Source organism: Thamnophis elegans, chromosome 1 (genome assembly GCF_009769535.1).
Source record: "Thamnophis elegans isolate rThaEle1 chromosome 1, rThaEle1.pri, whole genome shotgun sequence".
NCBI classification, from domain to species: Eukaryota; Metazoa; Chordata; class Lepidosauria; order Squamata; family Colubridae; genus Thamnophis; species Thamnophis elegans.
Window position 1 is genome coordinate 5,022,160 of NC_045541.1, and position 26,300 is coordinate 5,048,459.

General features: G+C 42.5%; 1 protein-coding gene across 1 annotated transcript in view; it reads right to left on the reverse strand.

Annotated features, from left to right (window-relative positions):
• Positions 1-26,300, reverse strand: part of NRP2 (neuropilin 2) — a 157,782-nt gene that overhangs the window by 54,374 nt on the left and 77,108 nt on the right. The window contains 2 exon segments of the mRNA XM_032234293.1: positions 448-544; positions 5,265-5,527. Coding sequence (XP_032090184.1) covers positions 448-544; positions 5,265-5,527 — 360 coding nt within the window.

Below are 26,300 nucleotides of genomic sequence, written 5' to 3' on the forward strand. Positions count from 1 at the left end.
TACCAACTAGTTGCGAACTGGTAGGAACCCACCTCTGGTGCTAAGTTAAACTACTCACTTCATATTTCCCTGCTAGCATTTGTTATAACAGTGAAAAGTAAGAATCAGTGGCTAATTTGCATGCACATGATCAACTTGCCGTATGGAATAGTCATCACAGAGGTGCAACTCACATTCAAGCAGCTCTCAGATACTACTATTTTTGTATGAAAATGAACGATAAGGTGGGAGGGGGGAAACTCCTACAATGTACTCAGTATCATCACAGCAGAAGTGCTGTGGTTCAGATTGATAGCTTTATACACCTTATATTTCAATACTTGTTATGTACAAGTACAAGGAAAATTGCATCAGAAATAAGAGTTCTCCCTCCTTCAACTTGCCAATTCTATTGTTTGTAGATGAGTTTTTGCTTTCTTATTACAGATCAAATTTATCCTTACATACCCATGCAGTTCTCCAAAGAAGTATCAGTGCCTATCCGGACGTCATCAATGGCGATGTCTCCTGAATGGCCATTGTTTATGGTGCCTTCAAAGACAATCTAGGAGTGAAAATAGACAGAATAATAAATCCACCAACCACCCTTGCATATTTTAAGACAAGGGATTAAAGTTATTAGATTTTCTCAGTGTTTAGAGGTTTCCAACTGACAAAAAGGTAGTAAAGCTCAAGAGAACTCTTGAAATGTTTCCATTATCACCAATTCCCCAAAGTTAAATCACTTTTTTTTACTTTAAAAGTTACTTGGAATGGAAATAAATATTGGCTGCCCACCATTCTTTTTGACCAAGCTCGAGGCTCAGCAATCTTCAGTTTTTCCTAATCCATTCGTGCTCTCTTCACCTTTCTCTAGCTTTTGACATCCTACATAAATTTAGTGCTTTATTTAAATTGGTGCCTTAATTAAATTTACATTATTCCTCTGATAAGATACAAACCAGTGCAAAAAAATCAGTCTTCCAGGGGATAGTGAAAACTTTAGCTTAACATAATCTTGTATTTGGTTCTAAAATTGCTGTAGTTTCAACAATTTCATATCATGTATTATTTATTAATTTATAGTTTAATGTTCTGACCCTCCTCGTCCTACACCAAAGCTCGCAGAGACAAAGATACTGAAAGGATTTATTAAAACACAGACAGGACCTTGGCAGCAAGCCAGCACAGACTAATCTTGGCAGCAATCCAGCACAGACTAACCTTGGCAGCAATCCAGCCTGCCATGCTAGCCACGAAAGTTCTCCAACTTTAGTGCAAATGTTGACTCCTGCAAAAGGGGCGTGTGCACAATCATTCCTTTTATAGTCTTGAGAGGAGCCTAATTACCACCAGCTGAGTGCAATTATCTCCCGTAACTGCGTAACTGTTCCTTACGCCTATTAGCTCTCCGTTGCCGGGCATCCAGGAACAACTCCCTTGTCGCCTCCCCACTGCTCCAATGCATGACATCCGGCTCACACTCCCTTGTCTCCTTCCCACTGGTCCAAGGCTCAGGCGCCTCCTGGTGGCCAACCAGCCTCTCTGCGCCCTGCTCGGAGTCGGAACCCTGTCCAGGGTCCTCCACATCCTCCAGAGCTGACTCAGAGGGCCCCTCGCTGCCGGAGTCTGGTGGCAGCTCCAACGGCTCCTGCTGGGCCACAACAGTTTAACATCTGCAAACCACCAAGAGTCCAGTAGGTCTGAATAGTGGATAAATGGCATTAAACAAATAAGGAAATAAACTTCACTTGCTGATTTGGAAATACAGAACTTGAGCATAAGCCTCAAATACGTTGGGGAAACATAATTTGTTTCCATTGTGGTTCTTTGCCTTGGCTCCCCTCTCAGGCCCAGCTTGATCAATCTTCCAAGAAAGTAGCAAGGAATTGGGAGTGTGGTGAGATGAAATCTATGCACAGTTTCCATTAAGTTTGGGCAGTGATAAGACTCATGGAGGGATTCTGGCAAAGAAGCAGGAACTCTAAAATGTCCCCCCCAAAAAAGAGAGATCCCAAACAGCTCACCTGGATTTTGGACCATAAGCAAGTACTGTTTTCCTACTGATTATGAATGAGTGGTTTGAACCCCATGCTAATTTTGTGCAAGAAAAGATATAAAACCAAGCAAATAAACTAAACAAACTTCATTCTGTCTTCCAGCTAATTTTGCAAGATGGGGAAATATGCCTGTCAGGTTTAATTTCCACGCTTTATTTTAAAACCGAGACTGGCATTTTCATCAAAATGCTTCAGTGTGGGGAAGGGAAACAGAATGCGGGTTAGTGAAGAGCCATAGAGCAGGCAGGGAATGCTTCTGAATTGTTGGGAGCAGCAGCAAACACAGATGGAAAATAAATTTCTGACGTTATATTCATATCAAATCTAATTTGCTTTAACAATAATGTCTCTTCCTAAGAAATCCTGGATGCTGCTGTATATCTGTCAAGGTTCGACTATTAATCTCCGGTAGAAAATTTAAAACACTCTACAAAGCAAAAATTGTCGGAATTTTCAGAGGGCGAAACTGGGCGATTAAATAGTACAGACAATCCTCAACTTACAACCATAATTGAGGCCAGAATTTCCATTGCTAAGCAAGACAGTTGTTAAGTGAGTCGTGCCTAATTTTACAACTATTTTTGGCCACGGTTGTTAAGCAGATCACTGCAGTTGTTAAGTGAATCATGTGGTCATTAAGTGAATCTGGCTTCCCCTATTGACTTTGCTTGTCAGAAGCCGAATGGGAATGTTGCCAATGGTGATCCCATGGCCATTTGTTGCAAGTGTTGTAAATATATTTTGTTTTCCAAGCTCCCGAATTTTGATTACATGACTGTAGGATACTGCAACTGTTGCAGTAATGGGATTCAGCCGATTCGCACCTATTCGGGAGAACCGGTTGGTAACTTTCTAAGTAGTTCAGAGAACCGGTTGTTGGAAGAAATCTCCTTTTGTTTTTTCCCACTTTACAGGGCTAATCCTGTAAGGAAGGCAGGAGGGAAACATTCTGGTGTTGTTTCTAGCCTAATCTTCATTGCCCTGCTTACAGAAACTGCCTCTCCGGTTAACCCTGATTACATTGTAACAACTAAGGTGAAGCGCCCATCGACCTGAGTGACCTTGAGTTGGCCACGCCCACCCAGTCACATGACCACCGAGCCATGCCTGCCCATCTGGTCATTAAGGGAGAGAACCGGTTGTTAAATTATTTGAATCCCACCACTGAACTGTTGTAAGTGTTGGAGCGGTCATAAATCACTTATTTCTGTGCCATTATAACTTTAAATGTTTGCTAAATGAATGGTTACCAGTCAAGGACTATCTATATAAAACAATCTCAGTTTACAATGCAAGCTTTCATCATAACTAGCATTCTTCTTGCAAGAAGCAACTGGGGTAAGTTTCAATGCTGGATTGCGAAAATGATTACAGCATCATCAGGCTACAAACCAGGAGACCCATATGGCTCTAGTTCTGCTTTAGGCATGAAGCCTGCAGGGCCAGTCACTCTCTCTCGGTCCTAGGAAGAAGGCAAGGGCAAACCCCCAAATGCCTCACTAAAAAAACTTGCAGGGATACTCTAAGGCAGTGTTCTCAACCTGTGGTCTGCGGACCCGGGGGGGGGGGGGCTGCGCTGTCGTCACAGGCAGTCCACGAAGGCTTCATGCTGTCTAGTGCTTTAAACCAGTGGTGGGATTCAAGTAATTGAACAGCCGGTTCTCTGCCCTAATGGCCAGCTGGGTAGGCGGGGCTCAGTGGTCACGTGACTGGGTGGGTGTGGCCAACTCAACGTCACTCCCGTCGATGGGTACTTTGCCTTAGCTCTTACAATGTAATCAGGGTTAACTGGGGAGACAGTTTCTGTAAGCAGGTCAACAAATATTAAGCTAGAAACAACACCAGAATGTTTGTTTCCTTCCTTACAGGATTAGCCCTGTAAAGTGGGGAAAAAACAAAAGGAGATTTCTTCCAACAACCGGTTCTCCAAACTGCCTGGAAAGTTACCAAACGGTTCTCCCGAATAGGTGCGAACCGGCTGAATCCCACCACCGCTTTAAACCTTGAGTTAAGTCGTGGTGGTCTGTGGCCACAATCTGTGGCCACAAAAAGTATTTAAAAGAGGTCAGTGGTGAAGGAAATGTTGAGAACCACTGAGGCATCTAAGGCATTTACCTTTCGAATTATCTATCTTCCTGCCTCTACCTATTCCAAGGGGAACTGCCCAGTGCTGATAAAGCAGCCAACACATTGGCCATGACTGCATGATGTCCATCAAAAAGGAGTGGGGTATTGATTAAATGTTTTGGCTGCCATCTTGACTTTTTCGACCCACTCCTGTGGACTATTCAGAATTTATACACAGCTGCCCTCTATTGGCTTAAAATGTCTGAAAACATGTGGCCCACTTTGGAGCTCTTGTCATAACCGCTCCTCCTCCCCCCCCCCCTTACAAGTAGGTGTGCAATTTCTTTCTGAAAGTTCTCCAGTGTGGACTTCGGGCTCTTAAATAATTATAGCATCAACCATCTAGCCAAACTCTTAAATTCCTGCTGCCTCCAATATGCACTCGCATTTATTCTTTACATGTTTGCTTGACAGGCTACATGATCATCATCCAAGAGAAAATACGGGAGGGAAAAACAGTCGCAAAGGTAGAGAGCTACCAGATCTTGTTCGCATACATCTCAGTGATCGCAAAAAGCAGAAAATGCACAGAGAAAACTCTATCTTTTTTTTTTTTTTGCCTTCTGCTGGTGATCTTGATTTTTGCTGTCCACATCTAGCAAGAAGCAGAGCATCTTTCAAGGATGCAAATGACAATAAAATAAACCCAGAGTTAAGCTATATATATATATATATATATATATATATATATATATATATATATATATATATATATATAGATATATAGATATAGATATAGATATAGATATAGATATAGATATAGATATAGATATAGATATAGATATAGATATAGATATATATATATATATATATATATATATATATATATATATATATAGATAGATAGATATATAGATATATAGATATATAGATATATAGATATATAGATATATAGATATATAAAATCCAAGTAGCAAATGCAGGGTTGTTCAGTTACTATAGCAACGTGGAAAACATAATGAAAGAGGGAAAGCTCTTTTGAACAATGTTTTCTTTTCTTTCTTTTTTTAAAAATGACGAACGAAACATGGTCTCTTGAAATCTGGGAGATGAATGCGTGGTGATGCTCAATCCTAATCCACACCTTAACATGCTCACCTGATATTCTGTATCGTAACTAGGCAGAAGGATCCGGCCTTCTCTCCACTCCTCCCCTTGGTCTTCTCTGATGATCCACAGTGGTTTATTTTCATGCGTTGCCTCCCGCCGCACCTGCAGCATAGTCCCACTCCCTCCAGAGAGCTGGTACCAAAACATCAGGCACACAACACTCCTGGGCAGGAAGACGGTGGGACTGATCAGCCGAGCATGTTGTCCTTCTCTTCTCGCGCTGCTTTGCAACCTCAAGTAACTCTTGCCATCTGCTGAAGAAGATTAATCCTAATTAGAATTTGCAATAGATATGGCAATCTGTGGTTATTAGCTCTAGCTAATGAGAAATTCAACCATGAATAGCAAGGAAGTACATGGTTCATAATATCAGCATGATGTAGAGAAAAGAGGTCAGTCGTTTCCTGTCCTGCTCCACACTGCTGTAACATGAGGAGAAAACTTAACACTTAAATGTCAGATGAAGGAAGCAGGCATTTTAAATAAAGCATTGGGGATTCTCCAAAAATTACTGTGTTTAGACTATTCCACAGGAACCTGCTTACTCATTAAGATAGCCTAGAAAAACCTATTTTTGCATCCTACTCTATTTAATTATTCATTTCTTAGTGATAGCACCAGATTTAGGAATTTCTTCATTTGGGAACCTTCCTTTTGGCTCTTAGCCTTTTGCAGATGTTTAAGACCATCTCATTTCAAAGACATACTTTTTTTTGGAAAAAGAAGAATAGTGTTATAATAGTGTTGGAAGATCTACAACTCGTTCTCCACACCTCCAACCTCTGTATTTCAGTCTACATTAAGCTGCCCGATATCATTTGATCTTGGAAGTACAGAAATACTTAGAACAAAAGAAAATGTTTTTTGTGATTGTCTGTAAACATTTTAGTTTTTTTTCTTCTATATCATTTATGTACTTTGCTTTCATTTAACTCTAACCCAGTGGTTCCCAAACTTGGCAACTTTAAGACTGGTGGACTTCAACTCCCAGAATTCTCCAGCCAGCAGAGCTGGCTGGAGAATTCTGGGAGTTGAAGTCCACCAGTCTTAAAGTTGCCAAGTTTGGGAACCACTGCTCTAACCCTAACATAATCTTGTTTTTCCAGTATTCTCTCAATACCACATTGAAAGTTTACTGTTAAAAAGTGGTCTATCAATTAATGAAAGCATCACACATAAAAGAGGAAATGATTTCTCCAAAACGACCAATGCATATGATGAATTGATGCCATGCAAAGCATCTTTACTGACTTCATGCTTGGGAATGAGGCTGCCACGACGCCTTCTTGCTTATTCATCACAATCCTGTAAGGTTATTTACACTTTTGCTGAATCACAAGCATATTTTCATGGGATTTTCACATTGGGAAAACTACTTCTGGTAAATATTTGCCTCTCATATGCATTATCTTTAAAAATATGCTATTAATTTTCTACAGAGAGAAATGTAAATGTGTGTGTAGGCCAGGAGTGGGTTCCTGCCAATTCTAACCCCTTCTATAGAAGAGGTTCCACAAATCTACAGTGCCGTTTAGAACCGTTCCAGCTCCCTCCCCCCCGCCCGTCCGCACATCATCAAGATGAAGAACGAGAGGAGGAATACTGGGAGTTGAAGTCCACAAGTCTTAAAGCTCTCAAATTTGAATACCCCTGGGATTTTTTTCCCCTAAAGGGTTAGCAGTGCAAGGGTCTTGTAACTTGACAGCTTTAAGAATTGCGTGCTTCAAATGTCAGAGTTTCTGAGCCAACATTTTGGTTGTTAAGCAAGAGCATTGTTAAGTGAGTTTCACCACATTTTACAAGTTGGCCACTCCCACCCAGTCACATGGCCAGCAAGCCACTCCCACAAAGCAGGCCACACCTACAGAAGAGGTTCTAAAAATTTTTGAAACCCACCACTGGTGTAGGCCTATGATAGTAAATATATTTGTAGAATATTGATAATGGAGTATACACTACAGACTGAATCCCATGCATTTTTTCATAGGAAAATATCCCAATGTGTACAACAGGTTGCACTATTTAGAACATAATTATACGAGAGAAAATGTCTGAGAAACGATAGTCCTGTACCTGAAGAATGAACCAAAGAAAATAATGTGGAGCTGTGCAGCCCTTCAGATATGAAACTGAAAAAGTACCTCAGAGCACGTGGGGACATGAATGTGACTCTTCTTTCTCTAAGTCTTTCAGACATATTTGTTGCACATCCCTACTAAACTATACACAAATTGTTGTTACAAAGACTAATCTTAAGAAGAGAGGCATCCATCAGATGGATGTAAAGATAGGACATTGTCCTGGCTGAGACAGAGAAGTAAGGTGGCTACCTATTTCACCAACAGCCATAAACACAAAAACCTCCTGATCAAGACACTTGAAAAGCTTAAGACAACAATTGACATAATTAGAATAAGTGAAAGTGCTATAATTGGCAAGGAAAATTGACTCTGTAATCATGACATTGTGTGTCAGCGTTCCAAGTATCATGCAGAATTAAATCAGAGTCCAAGGCAAAACGATCCTTAAAGTTCCAATTTAATAAATCAGACATCTTAGCACGTCTGTGTAATCCCAATTCTAAACAGCTTCCTGGGATTCCACCCAGTTAAAAGTTCATGATCTTGTCCCCACACCCACAATATCCATCACATGGCCCAATCTTCTTCTTCCACGCTAGCATCTCCACCCAGCTGCTTCCGGTCAGGTGTAAAAGTGCGGAGACAAAAGATGACCTTGGTCTTCTAGAAAAGAATGACAACGACACATTCCACAATCCTACTCCTTTCTATTCCCCCCTCCCAACAACTACACTAATGAAACAGCATAACGAAATAAGAGAAAGTGTGGCAGGCCAAAGATCCTAACAGGAATATAATTGCAGGCCTGACAGTGTGTGTGTGTGTCTGGCATGTACATGTTCATATTTCTGTCTTTTTTTTTTATACTCTGTTTTTAAGGTAGACACTCATGAGCAGCACCTGCTTGTCATTCCCTATGCTGACATTACAACCAGGGGAGAGAGGTACCACCGGCTCCCACTGTGATAAGCAATAAATACTTCACACTCTGGACTAGCAGAAAATTTAACTGACGGTTCTGCTCCTGCTTCCTCCTCCTCTTTATATTTGCAAAGATTAATCCTCAACTTCAAATAGCAAGATGAAGCTGCTATTGGGGATCTAAGCAAAATGATTCAAACGTGGTAACAGATGCCAAGAGCAAAGGTGACTAATTGGAGTTGAAAGAAAAATTTGGTCTCTCAGGGCCCTTCCCAATTTTTAACCTACCTAAGCAGAGCAGAAATATGCCCTAGCAACAATTTTTTTTCTTCCAAGCCCACATGACATTGCTTTCATCTTGTTCTCAGACCTTGACTGTTACAAGCTTAAGATGCCCTTAGCTATAACGGTATTAAAAATAAGAAAAAAATAAAGAAGTATTTTCTCCTTCTTCTGTTCCCAAGGTTAGAACCAAAACACACAAAATCCATTGGGCTTTTCTACCCATTATTTTGAAAGGAAGTAAGGAAATACAGTGACCTGAAACAGAGGTAACAGAAACAGGATGGGAATCAGCAGCAAGGTCTGCAAATTTGATACTGGTATCATTTTCGGTCAACTATAGCAATAGCAATAGCAATTAGACTTATATACCACTTCATAGGGCTTTCAGCCCTCTCTAAGCGGTTTACAGAGTCAGCATATCGCCCCCCACAGTCTGGGTCCTCATTTCACCCACCTCGGAAGGATGGAAGGCTGAGTCAACCTTGAGCCGGTGAGATTAGAACCGCTGAACTGCAGATAACAGTCAGCTGAAGTGGCCTGCAGTCAACTCAAGAATGGATGGACTGCACCAACTCAGTAAGTGGGGAAAGATCCTCCAGTAGCATCGCGGAAGTTAGGAATGTGTGTGTCATGTGTGTTTTGTTTTCTCCAAACACTCTACCGCCTCTTCAATAGGCCGAAGTTAGAGTAATGGAGAGTAAATAGCTTATTTATATGTTTGGTTGCCCTGAGGCAGTGGTGGGATTCATCCAGTTCTCACCTATTCGGGAGAACCAGTTGGTAACTTTCTAAGTAGTTCGGAGAACCGGTTGTTGGAAGAAATCTCATTTTGTTTTTTCCCACTTTACAGGGCTAATCCTGTAAGGAAGACAGGAAGGAAACATTCTGGTGTTGTTTCTAGCCTAATCTTTATTGCCCTGCTTACAGAAACTGCCTCTCTGGTTAACCCTTGTTACCACTGTAACAGCTAAGGCAAAGTGCCCATTGACGTGAGTTACATTGAGTTGGCCACACCCACCCAGTCACATGACCACTCAGCCACGCCCACCCAGATGGTCATTAGGGCAGAGAACCGGTTGTTAAATTATTTGAATCCCACCACTGCCCTGAGGCCAATACACAACCTTCCTACCCCAACGCCATGTTAATAAAAGTAGACTAGCTTTGGGATTTCAGTTTTTAAATAAGTGAGTAGGAAAAAAAAAAAGAAATCTGGGTTGGTTTGCCGATGTTTTAGAGCGAGAGTAAGCTTTCACCTTATCCAGTACAAACAGCCTGGTAATAATGCAAAAACTAAAACAAAATTAATGGAAGGGAATAGCTTCTAGATGTTTGCCCTGTACAGGCAGGAGAAAGAGAATATTGTTTTCACTATAAATAGAACTCACATTTGATACACAGCACTCCCTGGAACTATTTCATAAGGGCTTTATAGCTTTGCTACAATAAACCTACTTATCAGAGATTTTGTGTTTTTGGGGTTGAACTTTTTACCTTGCTGTTGAAGGAAGCCTGACAGTTACTGTATTGTGTATGAATGCTGTATCCTGAGCCAAGGTAGCGCAGTGGTTAAATGCAGCACTGCAGGCTACTGCAGCTGACTGCAGTTCAGCAGTTCGGCTGTTCAAATCTCACCGGCTCAGGGTTGACTCAGCCTTCCATCCTTCCAAGGTGGGTAAAATGAGGACCCAGATTGTTGTTGGGGGCAATATGCTGACTCTGTAAACTGCTTAGAGAGGGCTGAAAGCCCTATGAAGCGGCATATAAGTCTAACTGCTATTGCTATTGCTATATTACACTATATTATATTCTAAGAGCCTAGGTGGCGCAGTGGTTAGGGTGCAGCACTGCAGGCCACTTCAGCTGACTGTTATCTGCAGTTCAGCAATTCAAATCTCACCGGCTCAGGGTTGACTCAGCCTTCCATCCTTCTGAGGTGGGTAAAATGAGGACCTGGATTGTTAGGGGGCGATATGCTGACTCTGTAAACTGCTTAGAGAGGGCTGAAAGCCCTATGAAGCGGCATATAAGTCTAACTGCTATTGCTATTGCTATCCTGCTTTGTCATGCTAATGTTGATCTCCGGATGTATTTAACAAACCCATGTTTGTTGCTGCTTTATAGGAAGAGTACTGACTTATGTGTTTCATTTATTTATGTAATCAATGTATATAGCTACTCACTCCCCACACACAATTCAGTACAATGTACATAATTAATAAACTATAATACATTTAATTAAAACACATAATAAAAGAAGGCATAAAACGTCGACCAAGCCAGAAAATACTATATAACACGTAAAGTGCCGAGAAAAACCTGTCCAATGGTCATTCCATGCACAAACCCAATGCTGAAGAGAAACAAACAGACAAACAAACCATAATGCCTTTCAAAAAAAACCAGACAGGGTCAGAGTCAGCTGGATTTCAGGGAGGAGGCTGTTACAAAGGCAGGAGCAGCAACAGAGAAGGCCTGTCTCCTAACTCCTGTCAGAGGACAATGCCCAAGCAATGAGACCTGGAGCATAACAAACCTGTCAGACAGAAATAATCAAAATAGAGTCCTAAAGCAGAGGTGGTATTCAGCAGGGTTCTGAATACCGGTTCATCAAATCTACCGAACCGGTTAGAAGAGGTTCCACCAGTGGACCCGGAAAGCAGGCCACCCCTACAGAAGAGGGTCCAAACTTTTTTGAAACCCACCACTGGTCCTTGGATAAGATTATTCTACACTATCATGCTCCTATTTATAAAACTCAGTGCCTCTGTGAAAGGTAAGGATGACTACTGCGTTTGTGGTGCAGTCAGAACATTGCGTGTGTTGAAGTTGTTTTAACGCAAACCAAAGATGCCTTTTAAAAAACAAGTTTGCATCCTATTCTTATGCATGCCAGTGCTGTGTGAGAGGTAATTTAAGGTGGTTCTGACAAGTGTCGTCGGCATCTTCATATCCGGTCACATGGGCGGCAAGCCACTCCCACAAAGGAGGCCACACCCACAGAGTAGGTTCGAACAATTTTTGAAACCCACCACTGGATGATATTAACTGGTTGGGTAATGAAATCTGAAAGCGAACCACCCAGGTCAGAGAACACTCAAAACTCCATGCACAAACCCAATGCTGAAGAGTATCTCTGAGAAACTTCAACAGAATTTCCAGGGCATTTCACAAAGCACGAGTATTTATTTATTTTTATTTATTTATATATCAAACTTCTTAATTGCCTATCTCCCTCAGAGAGGGGCTCCACGTGAAATATACAAATAGCTCAAATCTTGGGCAAAGGCGAATTCTTTGAACATAAACATTCATTTTCACTTGTCAATCAAGTCATTTTATGAATCTTGTATTTCACTGGCATTTTTACACTGACTACATAATAGGGGCTCACATGATTGAATACACCTCTAAACGTACATTTACCAAATCCCACTGCAAAAAGGAAACCGAGCCTAAATACTCACAACAATCTAGATATTAGATTAGATTAGATTACTTTATTTGTATGCCGCTCTTTTCCCTGAGGGGACTCAGGGCGGCTCACAATTCAAGGGAGGGGAGAAAAAACAAACAAAATACAGAACATAAAAATCATACACAGCTAAAAAACACAACAATCATACCATTCAAGATGGGGGCAACAGCTCTTTAGCCCCAGGCTTGTCAGGACAGCCAGGTTTTAAGGGCTATGCGGAAGGCCTGGAGGGTGGTGAGGGTACGAATCTCCACGGGGAGTTTGTTCCACAGGGTCGGAGCAGCCACAGAGAAGGCCCTCCTCCGGGTAGTCGCCAGTCGACACTGGGCGGCTGATAGATATTAGGGAAGGAAGTTCCAACTTTGTTATTGTCCCTTTAGAAGCTCATTTTTCATGTCCAAGGAACACTTAAATTTAAATTGCCACTGTGTATTCTACACTGATACAAATCAAAGATATTTAAAAATATACCAGAAAGGAGTGGAAATTCCTCAATTTTCCTGGGTAACTTGTCTGTATTATCCACACACTAAAAGATCCTTCCAAGGTTTACTGAACTTTTCATATACCGTACTAGAAACAAGATAATACAGATTTGGGGGTCCTGGAAGCATCCTGTTGAAAAGAGTAAGAGTCATTGCAGTATTCACAAGCAGACATACCCTGGATTGTAGCTATTTCAACTAACAAACAACAGCATTCTTACTAAATTAGTACTGAACCTTGGAAAGCTATTCTTCCATAAATTCAACTGCTCAATAGGCAACATAAATATTTCCTTATCTTAAATGACCTGATACATTATAGTGGCCAAATCATTTCAAAAATTGTTCGGACCTACTCTGTGGGTGTGGCCTCCTTTGTGGGAGTGGCTTGCTGCCCATGTGACCGGATGGGAGTGGCTTGCCGCCCATGTGACCGGATATGAAGATGCTGACGACACTTGTCAGAACCATCTTAAATTACCCCACACCCAGCACTGGCATGCATAAGAATAGGATGTAAACTTGTTTTTTAAAAGGCATCTTTGGTTTGCGTTAAAACAACTTCAACACACGCAATGTTCTGATTGCACCACAAACGCAGTAGTCATCCTTACCTTTCACAGAGGCCCTGAGTTTTATAAATAGGAGCATGATAGTGTAGAATAGTCATATCCAAGGACCAGTGGTGGGTTTCAAAAAATTTTGGAGCCTCTTCTGTAGGTGTGGCCTGCTTTCCGGGTCCACTGGTGGAACCTCTTCTAACCGGTTCGGTAGATTTGACGAACCGGTTCTACCGAATAGGTGCGAACTGGTAGGACACCCACCTCTGGGCCAAATTCAAAATGGTGACAGCTATTTTTATGTAATATTATCTTTTTAAATATCTGAAAATTATTGTGTGAGCCTTTCTGTTTTTATTTTCTTTATAAAGACAATATTTAACGTCTTCAAACTATCCTTTACAGGAATATCCTGTGTTTTAAATGCTATTGTATCTCTTCAGTCATCTCAATTATTCATTTACTTTGCTTGTCTGTGGTGAATTTGGAAGAAGCCTAGCAGCGAAGACTTTATATCTTCCTGTATTTTTTGCCTATTGTGCAGAAATGTATAGTGAAGATGCTGAAGGGTCTAGAATTTCTAAGTAGTCTACATCCATTCAGCAAATTATATTTTCAGCAAAACTCACCTGGATAGTACCAGAAAAATTATGTGGAAAAACATTTATTCATCTAAAGGTTCTACATTCTGCTAAATGATCTATTAAATGTACAGTGCTTAAACTGGACTCATTTCAAGATGAAGGTGATGCCACCTAACTATACCTACTTGAGTTAGCCGGATACCTCACACTGGTCTTTCTATCACCCTGCTTTCCATAATTCCCTGCCTTCAAAAGTGAGTGACAGCCAGAGTGATGAGATCTCAGTTTCTAAGAAGTAGATTTTTCAAAAGCGAAATTGCTCCTGGGCACTTATCTTCTGTTGAAATTAATAGATGTCAAGTTCTCAAGTGTCACTCTGGCATCAAAAATCGCCACATTCATACAACCCATATAATAATGCAGACCTCTTCATTAAAAAACCATATAATCACAGTGTCTCTGGATTTAAAGGAAGTATATCAAGAGCACCAAGTCAAATTTCTCCACAAAATCTGCTATTTTTCTGACTTTCCTGCCAATATGGCCAATACGAGAAAAAACATTTTAAAGTATAGAGCACAACACTGACTTGAAAGCGTCACTGGAGGTGGAAATCAGCAGCCAGGGCTGGATTCATCTGACCTTGTGAACTTCTGGATATCTGTCCAACCATACTGACCTCTATCAGCCAGCCTGTTTTAATAAAGCAGGCTCCCTCTCTTCATACAGAGACACACATCAGAAGTGAGCACTGGCTCGTTAAAAATAAAATACAGCTTTTAAGCATACTGGAAATTTAACATGCCACCAACCAGGGGTGGGTTTCAACCGGTTCGCGGCGGTCCCCGCGAACCGGTTGGTCGGCGAACCCGGAAGTAAGTAACTTCCGGGAACGGCGAAGGGCCCACCCACCCGCCCGCGCTCCTTACCCGGTTTTGACAAGTTCTGCGCTTCCACGCATGCGCAGGACGCATACAGCGCCTGCGCGATCCTCCAGGAGCAGCTGGAGCATCGCACAGATGCTAGTACGCATGCGTCAGGGGTGGGTTTCAACTGGTTCGCGGCGGTCCCTGCGAACCGGTTGGTCGCCGAACCCGGAAGTAAGTAACTTCCGGGAACGGCGAAGGGCGTGCCCGCCCGCCCGCGGTCCTTACCCGGTTTTGACGAGTTCTGCGCTTCCACGCATGTGCAGGACGCATACAGCGCCTGCGCGATCCTCCAGGAGCAGCTGGAGCATCGCACAGATGCTAGTACGCATGCGTGCACTGCGGCCGTGCACGAGGACACCGCCGGCCCCGTTCCAACCAAACCAGTTGGAACGGGGCGAGAAACCAACCCCTGCCACCAACTAACAATAAGCATACAATTAAGCTGAAAAATTTAAGGTTTTTTTTTAAAAAAAACACCTGTGAAAATTAGTTTGAGCCTGACATTAAAAAGAAAGTGTCCCATGAGTGCCTCATTCCTAACGCCAGATATTTTTTATAGTTTGTAAAAATATTTCTCCCATAGAAAGAACAGAGAGAAAGGTCTCCTCCAGTGGTTTTAATACAAGGGAAGATTATACTGGATGACCCAATTATAAAAAAAAAATGGAAGAGGGATTTTTTTTTCCCCAATCCACTTTCCCAACATAAACGCACCATTTCAAAAACAGCATTTTTATGCAAAATATCCCCAAGTAAAATATTCCTTATTCATTGTAGCTTTGTTTTTCTGTGCTGTTTCTAGTTCAAGAATACCATTTTGATGCTCCAAAGTCCAAAATTAGATGTAGCTTTCAAGATTATATCCTAAGTTATGTAAAACCATAACAAACTGGCAGTTTGATTTTGACGTCTTTCCCAACAAATTCCAGCTAATTAAGTCCTATAAAGTCAGAGAATTGAAAATGACTACTAGCTGCTGGGCAATCCATCTCCCCACTTTAGGGAGTGGGGCAGTGATTGGAACTGACATATATAGGGCAAGTGGCGAAGAAGCAAGAAAGGCCTCATTCAGTCTCTCTCGTCATTCTATGGATGCTGCAAGGAGGGGGAAGCGGGGAACCACGGGGATTGTGTTAAAGATAAAAGATACCCATTAATACCATTACAGAATATTGCAAACATGGCCCTCTTCCCCCCACCCAAATAAAATTCCTTCCTTTTTTTTTCTTGTTACAAGCTTGGAGAAAACTTAACAGAAAAACAGGGGAGAATTGATGGCTGTGAAACCAAATGTTAACGGAGCAGGCGAACACGGGAAAAGAAATAGAAGCTAGAGCGGCTGAAAAGAAACCGGGGGAAAGGAGAAGGGTGCCTGTGTCTCAGAGGTGGGTTCCTACCAGTTCGCACCTATTCGGTAGAACCGGTTCGTCAAATCTACCGAACCGGTTAGAAGAGGTTCCACCAGTGGACCCGGAAAGCAGGCCACACCTACAGAAGAGGTTCCAACATTTTTTGAAACCCACCACTGGTCCTTGGATAGGATTGTTCTACACTATCATGCTCATATTTATAAAACTCAGTGCCTCTGTGAAAGGTAAGGATGACTACTGCGTTTGTGGTGCAATCAGAACATTGCGGGTGTTGAAGTTGTTTTAACGCAAACCAAAGATGCCTTTTAAAAAACAAGTTTATATCTTATTCTTATGCAGGCCAGTGCTGTGTGTGAGGTAATTGAAGGTGGTTCTGACAAGTGTCGTCGGCATCTTCATATCCGGTGACATGGGCGGCAAGCCACTCCCATCCGGTCACATGGATGGCAAGCCACTCCCATCCGGTCACGTGGGTGGCAAGCCACTCCCACAAAGGAGGCCACACCCACAGAGTAGGTTCGAACAATTTTTGAAACCCACCACTGCTGTGTCTTCTAACACTCCCCAAACACATTAGTGATCATACCCACAGGTCCCCTGATTTCAATTCTGAACTAATAAATGGGCAAAATATTGGAAACTTGAAACTTTGGTGAAATGGGGTCAGTTTAAGAAGGTCCTCACATTTCATGACGACTTCAGCCTGTCTCAGAGAGGAGATGAAGACAGAACAGCATGACCAGGCAGAGAGACCACAATAGCCAAGGGCAAATGGAGGCACGGCCTAAGTGAACAGTAATGGGCACACCAGATGGCTTTGGGGATAATCCATCATTTCTTCCCCAGAAAAGCAGCGTTAGTGGGAGTTTACCAGAGCCAGACTGTTGTCCATTGCTTTTCAACATGGCAGTGGTGGGATTCAAATAATTTAACAACCGGTTCTCTGCCCTAATGACCATCTGGGTAGGTGGGGCTTGGTGGTCATGTGACTGGGTGGGCGTGGCCAACTCACAGTCACTCAGGTCAATGGGCACTTCGCCTTAGTTGTTATAATGGTAATAAGGGTTAACCGGAGAGGCAGTTTCTGTAAGCAGGTCAATAAAGATGAGGCTAGAAACAACAGCAGAATGTCTCCTTCCTGCCTTCCTTACAGGATTAGCCCTGTAAAGTGGGGGAAAAAACAAATTCAGATTTCTTCCAACAACCGGTTCTCCAAACTGCTTAGAAAGTTACCAACCGGTTCTCCCGAACAGGTCCGAACTGGCTGAATCCCACCACTGCCACATGGATAGATATAATGTTCGTACCCCTTCATCAAACTTAGAAAAAGGAGACGACTGACAAGGGGGTATACTAACATTAAAAAAAATATCTCTTGAGAGATGTTTGTTATTTTTTGTTGCTCTCCAGTGACTTGCAGTCAGGGGAGGCGGGGGGGGGGACAGAACCTCACCACTGTCAATCATGAAAAAGAAAAAAAAATGTAAACGGCAAAAGGCGAGGTTAGGCTAGCTAGCTGCTGCCACACCGCGAATGACTGCCTGTTTAAAAAAGCCTCTAAAAAGCGCCCTCTACTATGAGGCAGGAGAACTGCATGCCTCATCTAGTCTGACTTTTTAGGCGCTCGAGCAGAGTTAAGCGAGGGTTAAAAGCCTAAAAAATCCCAAGGTAGTTGAGGCACGCAGTTCTCCCTCCTCATAGTAGAGGGCGCATTTTTAGAGGCTTCAACTCTGTCATTTTGTTTAAAGCTGCAGCGTTGCGCTCACTCTTCCTCCTCTCTTTCTCCATTTCTGATGCCCCCACCCCACGCTCCCTCTTTTCCTTCAAATTTCCTTTTTTTCTTTTTTCTTTAATAAATGCAATGCTCAGGCATTCTCTCCTCTCCCGCGACACCGCCCTGACTAAAGCACTTTCTTTTGCCTGCCTGAGCTCGCGGCAGCCTGCCTGAGCTCTGCCGTGAGCACAGGCAGGCAAAAGAACTTTCTTTCACTTGCCTGTGCTCACGGCATGGCTCAGGCGGGCTGCCGCGAGCTCAGACGGGCAAAAGAAAGTGCTTTAGTCAGTGGGGTGTCGGGGGAGAGGACTGCCTCACCAGCCATAAACCTCACCGCATGTCACGGTTGCTATCAAACATCCCTTTAACAAATAGCAATGAATTTCTATGTTTCCCTCTCTGTAGCTGTTGGATGAGACAAGAAGAGCTTGAAACTGGCCATATGCCTATCATAGAGAGAAAGGGGGCTCTGAAATAAGCACCCTTAATCAAAAATGGAGAGAACACCTTATTCGAACGAAGCCAAATATGTGTCGCAGGATAATGATGTGAGATCAAATGTGGGTCAGTCACTGGGACCAGAGATAGAAGACTTTATAATCTCACTCAGACCATCTTCTTCTGTTCACCCTGGATTTGTAGCAGTGGTGGGTTTCAAAAATTGTTGGAACCTACTCTGTGGGTGTGGCCTCCTTTGTGGGAGTGGCTTGCCACCCATGTGACCAGATGGGAGTGGCTTGCCACCCATATGACCGGATATGAAATTATGAATTAGTACTTAGGTAAGTCCAAGTAGCTATTCAGAAGTTAGTGGTTAGAAGCAATCATAAAGCAAGATATGGAATTAAAGCCAAAAATATTTTGTTGGCTATTTGAAAGGGAGTATAATATATATTTAATTTTACACATGTTAGTAGCTAGGGGAATTGTGTTTGCACAACAGTGGGAAAACAGAGATATGTAAATGAATAAATATTACAATGTGCAGGAATAAATAAATTGACAATTAAAATCAAGAAGGCTTTGAATACTTTTGCACGTGGGATTGGTTTTAGCAATTGCCAACTAACGGAAACAGAAATTAGAAATCCAAAAGTATGAAAGAAAACACCAATTATGTAAGGAAAGGTCCCAAAAATGTATAAGGAAATATTACTAGATCATTATTAATGCGTAGATAACTGTGGGACATTACATACCCACCAGTGGTAGGTTTCAAAAAATTTTGGAACCTCTTCTGTAGGTGTGGCCTGCTTTCCGGGTCCACTGGTGGAACCTCTTCTAACCGGTTCGGTAGATTTGACGAACCAGTTCTACCGAATAGGTACGAACTGGTAGGAACCCACCTCTGATTTGTAGGCATCTCCAGTGACATTAACATATAATATCCAAACTTATACTTTGGGTAGCCCATTAAGAGCTATCGGCACACAGCCAAATCTTGCTTAATATGCTGAATTACCAAATACTTTTGGAGAGATTATAAAGGAGGCAGCAGGCATTACCTATTTTGTTGTGAATTTAGAATGATTCAGTGGCTCGCTCTAATGGATGAAGGAATATAACAAAGTACCTGGTGGCCAAATAAGCAAGATCCATTGAAGAACTGATTGGTTCCGCCAGGAATTCGTATTTTTTTTTTTGATGTTGTTAATTGAAAAGGAAGCAATCAGCACCAAAGAAAAGGAGCCATTCAAAACGTGTGGAAAAATAAAAAATCTCTCAGGCTCTCAACCGCTCGAGGAAGGAGTTTTAGCAGAAGGTTCTGATCCATGTCTTCAGGATCAGTAGCATTATTAACTCCCTCACCAGGTCTTTGATTTTAGGAAAAGGATCTGTTCTTAGTAAAGAGACGGGAGATAAAGCTGGAGCTGAACCGGCATCAAGTGTTCAAAAGGGTGACCCTGAGGGATCAGTTCTGGCATTTCTGCTTCCTGCTGCCGCCTTTGGAGTGCCTGCTTTGCATGGAGATTTATGAGAGCATCTGGATTCAACTGAGCTAGGACAAAGAAGAACATGCAAATCACTGTTTCCTCAGCAAACAACAGCATAACTTAAGTTGCTTGATAAATTATGAGTTGATCTTCCTAAGTAAGCAGCATTCTGGAAAGCCAAACAATTTGGCCAAGACAGATATCTGTTTTCTGCCAATGAGGTGTCCTTGGCAATGTTTACCATAGCATGAGTAAGACATTTCTATCTTTCAAGCATTGAACTGGTGTGATAACTTATCTCTCAAGGTCATCATGTGTAGATCTGGCCTCTGCAATACCCGGCAAGGAAAATGGATGCAGCAGCGGAGATGACACCATCTCCGCCTACATAAGGCAAATTGAGATGCTCTCTGTTTAATCAACCATTTTTTAACAGTGGGCCAATATGGATTTTAAATCCTATCAGACAGAAAAAAGGGTAAGGGAGACAATCAGCAATGTTTGAAGAAGATCACCTACATCTCAACCAGGGACGTGCAGTCACTAGAGGCAGGGGAGGCGTGGCCTCACCAGTTATGAGGAAAAGGAAAGAATTTTAAAGAATTTTTTAAAAATAATTAAAGCCAAGGTAGTTGCTACCAGATTCACAGTGACTTGCAACAGTGCTTAGTGTTAACTATAGGAGGAGGCCAGAGAAATAGAGCCGAGGTGGCGCAGTGGTTAGGGTGCAGTACTCCAGGCCGCTTCAGCTGACTGTTATCTGCAGTTCAGCGGTTCTAATCTCACCGGCTCAAGGTTGACTCAGCCTTCCATCCTTCCGAGGTGGGTGAAATGAGGAGCCAGATTGTGGGGGCGATATGCTGACTCTGTAAACCGCTTAGAGAGGGCTGAAAGCCCTATGAAGCGGTATATAAGTCTAATTGCTATTGCTAAATAGGGGCCTCCTGTGCATAAGCAATTTTTCGCCTTTTAAGAGTTAAGCAAGGGTTAAAAAGTGAAAAATTTCGTATGCAAAGGAGGCACGTGTTCTCTCGCCTCCTGTAGAGGGCATTTTTAGAGGCTTTTTGGAGTTCTCTGGGAGCAACTAGCTCAGTCTGAATTCAGAGCTCTGGCCTTTCATTAGGGGAGGGGAGGGCAGGCAGAAGCAGAGTTGAAATCGTCTCCTCAACTGGAAAAGGTGCGTGTGTGGGGAGGGGGGAGGAATTCAAAAAGTTTGATCGGAAGGCAGTAGGGGAAGGGGGGGTGTTATGGCAGAGGAGCTGCTTTCAAGCCTTTGGAAAATATATCCAATCCAACTTCTGTGTTTGTGTTTGTTTGAGAGTGAGTGAGAGAGGGATCCAAGTTCTCTGTGTGCGTGTGTCTGTTTGAGAGAGGGGGGAGGGAGGGAGAGAGGGAGGAAGGAGGGGGAAGAAAAAAAATGGGAAAACTTAATTTGCAAGGGGGGAAAATGCTGTCGCTTTAAATCGGAACTGAGCATGCCTGGCTGTGGAATTCTGGGAGTTGAAGTCCACAAGTCTAAAAAGTGCCTCACCAGCCATAAAGCTGACCGCACGTCACTGAATTCTCAGCCCTTCATTTTCCTCCTTAACACTCAGGAAAGCTAAGGAAAATTTCAGATTTACTAATGGAGGAAACCATTGACTGAAGGTAAAATGCTTATTTAGTTGGCTAACCTGAGCCAATGCTTTTAACTTGCTTCCAGTCTGTGTCTGTGAGATACTTCTTACTTTGCAGTAATGCTGGGTGATGCTGACTCAGATTTTCATACATGTAATATTTAAAGCCAGATGGGCATCTTGTCTCACAGGGACTTTTCTCAATCTGATTACCTGTTAATTTACTTGCCAAGTCACTGGGCATTTTATTTTCTAAATAAAAAATCCATATATCAGCCCAATCAATGGAGAGTTAAAGCATTGTGGTCTGCATAAGGTCAAGCTTTTAATCGAATTTGGGGAAGCCAATACGATGATCACTGGCCTATCATCTCTTTTAATTATGCCTGATTTTTTATGATAGGCACTGTAACTACAGCTGCTTCCATATTGAGCTGAAGATAGTTTGCTGAATACCTTGAACAATCTCCCTCACTGCCTATGCCTTGAAATGCACTAGATATGAATCTGAATTATATGCATTCTGGTATTGCTGACGAATTTCCCCCCTTCCCGTAGACTAGAAAAGTTTTTCTTCTGGCCAACAGAAGGTCATTAATTCTTTTAACAAAGTCTCACTCTCCTGACTGTCTTCAAACTTCAAAGGCATGCTTTCTTTGATGAAGTTTCATACAAAACACTTAAAGGAAATCAGCCTCTCCTCCTATGATTAGACAAAGCAGGAAATGGCCATGTTGCTCCACTTCATGTTTCTTTAAGTACTTTTCTGGCACCTTCAATGAACTGGATGAGGATTATGCATGTGCACTGCACATGCAGAGAGGTTTTGTCCCAACTTTTTCAGTTCCTGGAACTGACTTGACATTTATGTACCATCAAATTAAAGGAACTAGGTGTCAGCGTGCCAAGTATCATGTAGAGGCCGCCTGTCAGGCCTGCAGTTATATTCCTTTTAGAATTTTGGCCTGCCACACTTTCTCTTATTTCATTATGCTGTTTCATTAGTATAGTTGATGGGAGGGGGGAATAGACAGGAGTAGGATTGTGGAATGTATTGTTATCATTCTTTTCTAGAAGCCAAGGTCGTCTTTTGTCTCCGCACTTTTACACCTGACCAGAAGCAGCTGGGTGGAGACGCCAGCGTGGAAGAAGAAGATTGGACCATGTGATGGATTGTGGGTGTGGGGACAAGATCATGAACTTTTAACTGGGTGGAATTCTGATGTCATTTCCAGATTTGGGATTAACACAGATGTGCTAAGATGTCTTATTAAATTGGAACTTTAAGGATTGTTTTGCCTTGGACTCTGATTTAATTCTACATGATACTTGGAACGCTGACCCTAGGTATGTCTAGCCTAATGAAGAGAAGGTAGGGGCAACATGGCAGCTGTCTTCTGGTACTTGAAGGGCTCTCACAGAGAAGGAATGGTCAACTTATTCTCCAAAGCAGGATAAGAAGCAATGGGTGGAAACTAATCAAAGAGAGATCCAACCTGGAAGTTTTATGACAATGAGAACAATTAACCAATGGAACAGCTTGCATCCTGCAGTTGTTAAAAAAAAGATTGGGTAAACATTTATCTGGGATGGTATAAGGCCTCCTGCCTTGGGCAGGAGGTTGGACTAGAAGATTTCTGAGGTCCCTTCCGGCCCTATGACTCTATGCTACTCTACTCTAATGTTTATTCGCAGTGATACTTGGATTTCTTTCCCTGATCACCTGTCCCTAACCTGATTGTTCAGCTCTTCCAATGATATATTCATTGCTAACATAACTCATCCACCTTGCTCCTGCTCACCCTTGTCTGTTTTCTTCCAAATTTTTCAGCATCAGAGTCTTCTTCAGAAAGGGAGATAGCAATACCAATAGCACTTAGACTTATAGACCACTTTACAGTGCTTTACAGCCCTCTAAGTGGTTTACCGAGTCAGAGTATTGCCCTCCCCCCCAACAATTTGAGTCCTCATTTTACCCAACTCGGAAGGATGGAAGGCTGAGTCAACCTTGAGCCTGGTGGGATTTGAACTGCCAAATTGCAGGCAGCCAACAGGCTGTAGAAGTAGCCTGCAGTACTGCACTCTAAGCACTGTGCCACCGTGGCTCATCATGAGTCCTAATCCTGGATCTTCACATCATGTGTCCTAATCCTGGAACTATTGCCAAATTTATTTTGCATTGCTGCTATGTTGCAAAGTACCTCATTAAGATGAAGGGTAGTCACCTTACCTACCACAAGAAAGAAAAGTTTTCAGCTTTCTGCTCAAACCTGAAGAGATTCTTCTATACTTTCTCAAAGCATTGAAAGCTGCCTGGATGAGAGGAACCGAGTTGAAATGCAATCTGGCTGGGAGATATTAAGACTGACTAGTGTGATAATGATTTGGAAAATTAAGGAGGGAGAAACAACTGGACGAAGTCTACACAGCAAGGAAAAACCTGGCCTGACCATGCTATGGCATTCATCAACTGATTCTGAGCATTAGTTTTGCAATGTTCCTAGATCGATATTAGGAATGTGAGCCAGGAAATTTAATTCCAGTTCAGGTGGATAATCTAGGTGACGTTAAACAAGCCATTGAGTTGTTGATCCTACCTGCTCACATCCCATTTTGTGCATTGCAACATATATGCGCAGCATCCTACCTTCCCAGGTTTGTATAAAGATTTGTGAAATAATGTACGCAAGATATCTTGAAATAGGGCTCTGCGGAAATTTAAATCAGAAGTGGGAGAAGTTCTTAAGATGTAGCGTGGCTTGAACTATCAGTGGCATCTTATAGAAGATACCTCTTTTCCTGTTCCCGTATGGTGGCCACGTAGTGCAAGGAGAATCTATATATTTGAATTCAGGAGCTGTTATTTCTAAAAACCACAAGGCAATCATGCAAGACCAGGAAAAGGTACATTTAAGGTGCCAGTAAGAATTTATTTATTTATTTATTTATTTATTTATTTATTTTTTTATTTATTTATTTTTTTATTTATTTGTCTTGTATGCCGCCCACTCCCGGAGGACTCCGGGCGGCTCACAAAAAACAAGGGAAAGGGGGGAAATGAGACAAAGACAACATATTAAAAACAAAACCAACATTCACAATTTCCGTGGAGGTAGATGCTTCTCAGCCCCCCCCCCCCCCCCCCAGCCTGCTGGAGCAGCCAGGACTTGGTGGCTTTGCGGAAGGCCGGGAGGGTAGTAAGGATCCGGATCTCAACAGGGAGCTCGTTCCAGAGGGCCGGAGCTGCAACAGAGAAGGCTCTCCCCCCGGGGAGTTGCCAGCCGACATTGGCTGGCAGATGGAATCCGGAGGAGACCCAACCTGTGCAATCTAATTGGTCTGAGAGAGGTAATCGGCAGGAGGCGGTCTCTCAGGTAGAAGAAGAATAGAGGACTTGCCCATGCCAGATCTGAAGCATCTCTCCTGCTTTAGATCCAAATACTTCCATACTTCTACTCTGAAACCTTTAAAGTGCTTTATAAAATGCTGGTGATAACAGTACATATTGTGATTGTTGTTACTGTTCTTGTTGTTATGATTAGCATTTCAAAATATATACATAAGAGACCACTTTATACTAAGTACATCTAGCACAATGTTGCCCAACCAATAGGGTTTTGTGGGATTTCAAAAAAGTTATTTAATTTTAATTTGTAATTTTTAATAGATTTGTATGCCGCCCAATCCCGAAGGACTCTGGGCGGCTTACATAAAACAGTTCTCAAAATTCACTCTGTGATCAGAAACTTATTCTTCTACTGACTGAGCCGATGCTTTACCACTGCCCTTTTCCAAACCACCAGTACCAGAGGTGGGTTCCTACCAGTTCGCACCTATTCGGTAGAACCGGTTCGTCAAATCTACCGAACCGGTTAGAAGAGGTTCCACCAGTGGACCCGGAAAGCAGGCCACACCTACAGAAGAGGTTCCAAAAATTTTTGAAACCCACCACTGACCAGTACTCTAAATTTCTATTACAATATACTTTTTCTCATCACTTTTCAACAAATTCTGTATAAATTATATATGGTTTTATAATCCTAAAATGTTTCCCCCGTGATTCACTGATACCATAGAGAATTCTGTACCTCACTTCATCAGGAGAAGATCAGAATTCTGGAAAAAAAAAATGACAAAATAACCCATCCTGTTAATTCAGACCTAAACTTGGTATTTGGTATTTGGTATACTTTATTTGTATGCCGCCCTTTTCCCTGAGGGGACTCAGGGCGGCTCACAGTTCAGGGGGAGGGGGAGACAAACAAGTTACAAACATGAAGACAGTACATTATTAAAAAAAGCACAACAGTCATACCATTCGGGTGGGGTTAAAGTCATTAGCCCCAGGCCTGCTGGGACAGCCAGATTTTGAGGGCAGCGCGGAAGGTCTGGAGGGTGGTGAGGGTCCGGATCTCCACGGGGAGTTCGTTCCAGAGGGTCGGAGCAGCCACCGAGAAGGCTCTCCTCCGGGTAGTTGCCAGTCAACATTGGCTGGCTGATGGAATTCGGAGGAGGCCTAATCTAACTCTACTTTGTGGATAAGAGCCGAGGTGGCGCAGTGATTAAATGCAGCACTGCAGGCTACTTCAGCTGACTGCAGTTCTGCAGTTCAGCTGTTCTAATCTCACCGGCTCAGGGTTGACTCAGCCTTCCATCCTTCCGAGGTGGGTAAAATGAGGACCCAGATTGTTGTTGGGGGCAATATGCTGACTCTGTAAACCGCTTAGAGAGGGCTGAAAGCCCTATGAAGCGGTATATAAGTCTAACTGCTAACTGCTACTTAGACTCGCTTCCAGATAATCTGTATAAAATTGCAGGCTAAATCCTGATTCTTGACATAGCATGAAGATCTTTCACTGCAGGAGCACAGAATTCTGTTTGCATGCGAAAATCCATGGGGGGAAAAACTCCCTCCTGGCACGAAAACTGGAGTTGTACATTCCATTACTCTGGAGAACAGCTCATGTCCTAATGGATATGGGTGTGTAGTAAGAGAGAGAAATTGCT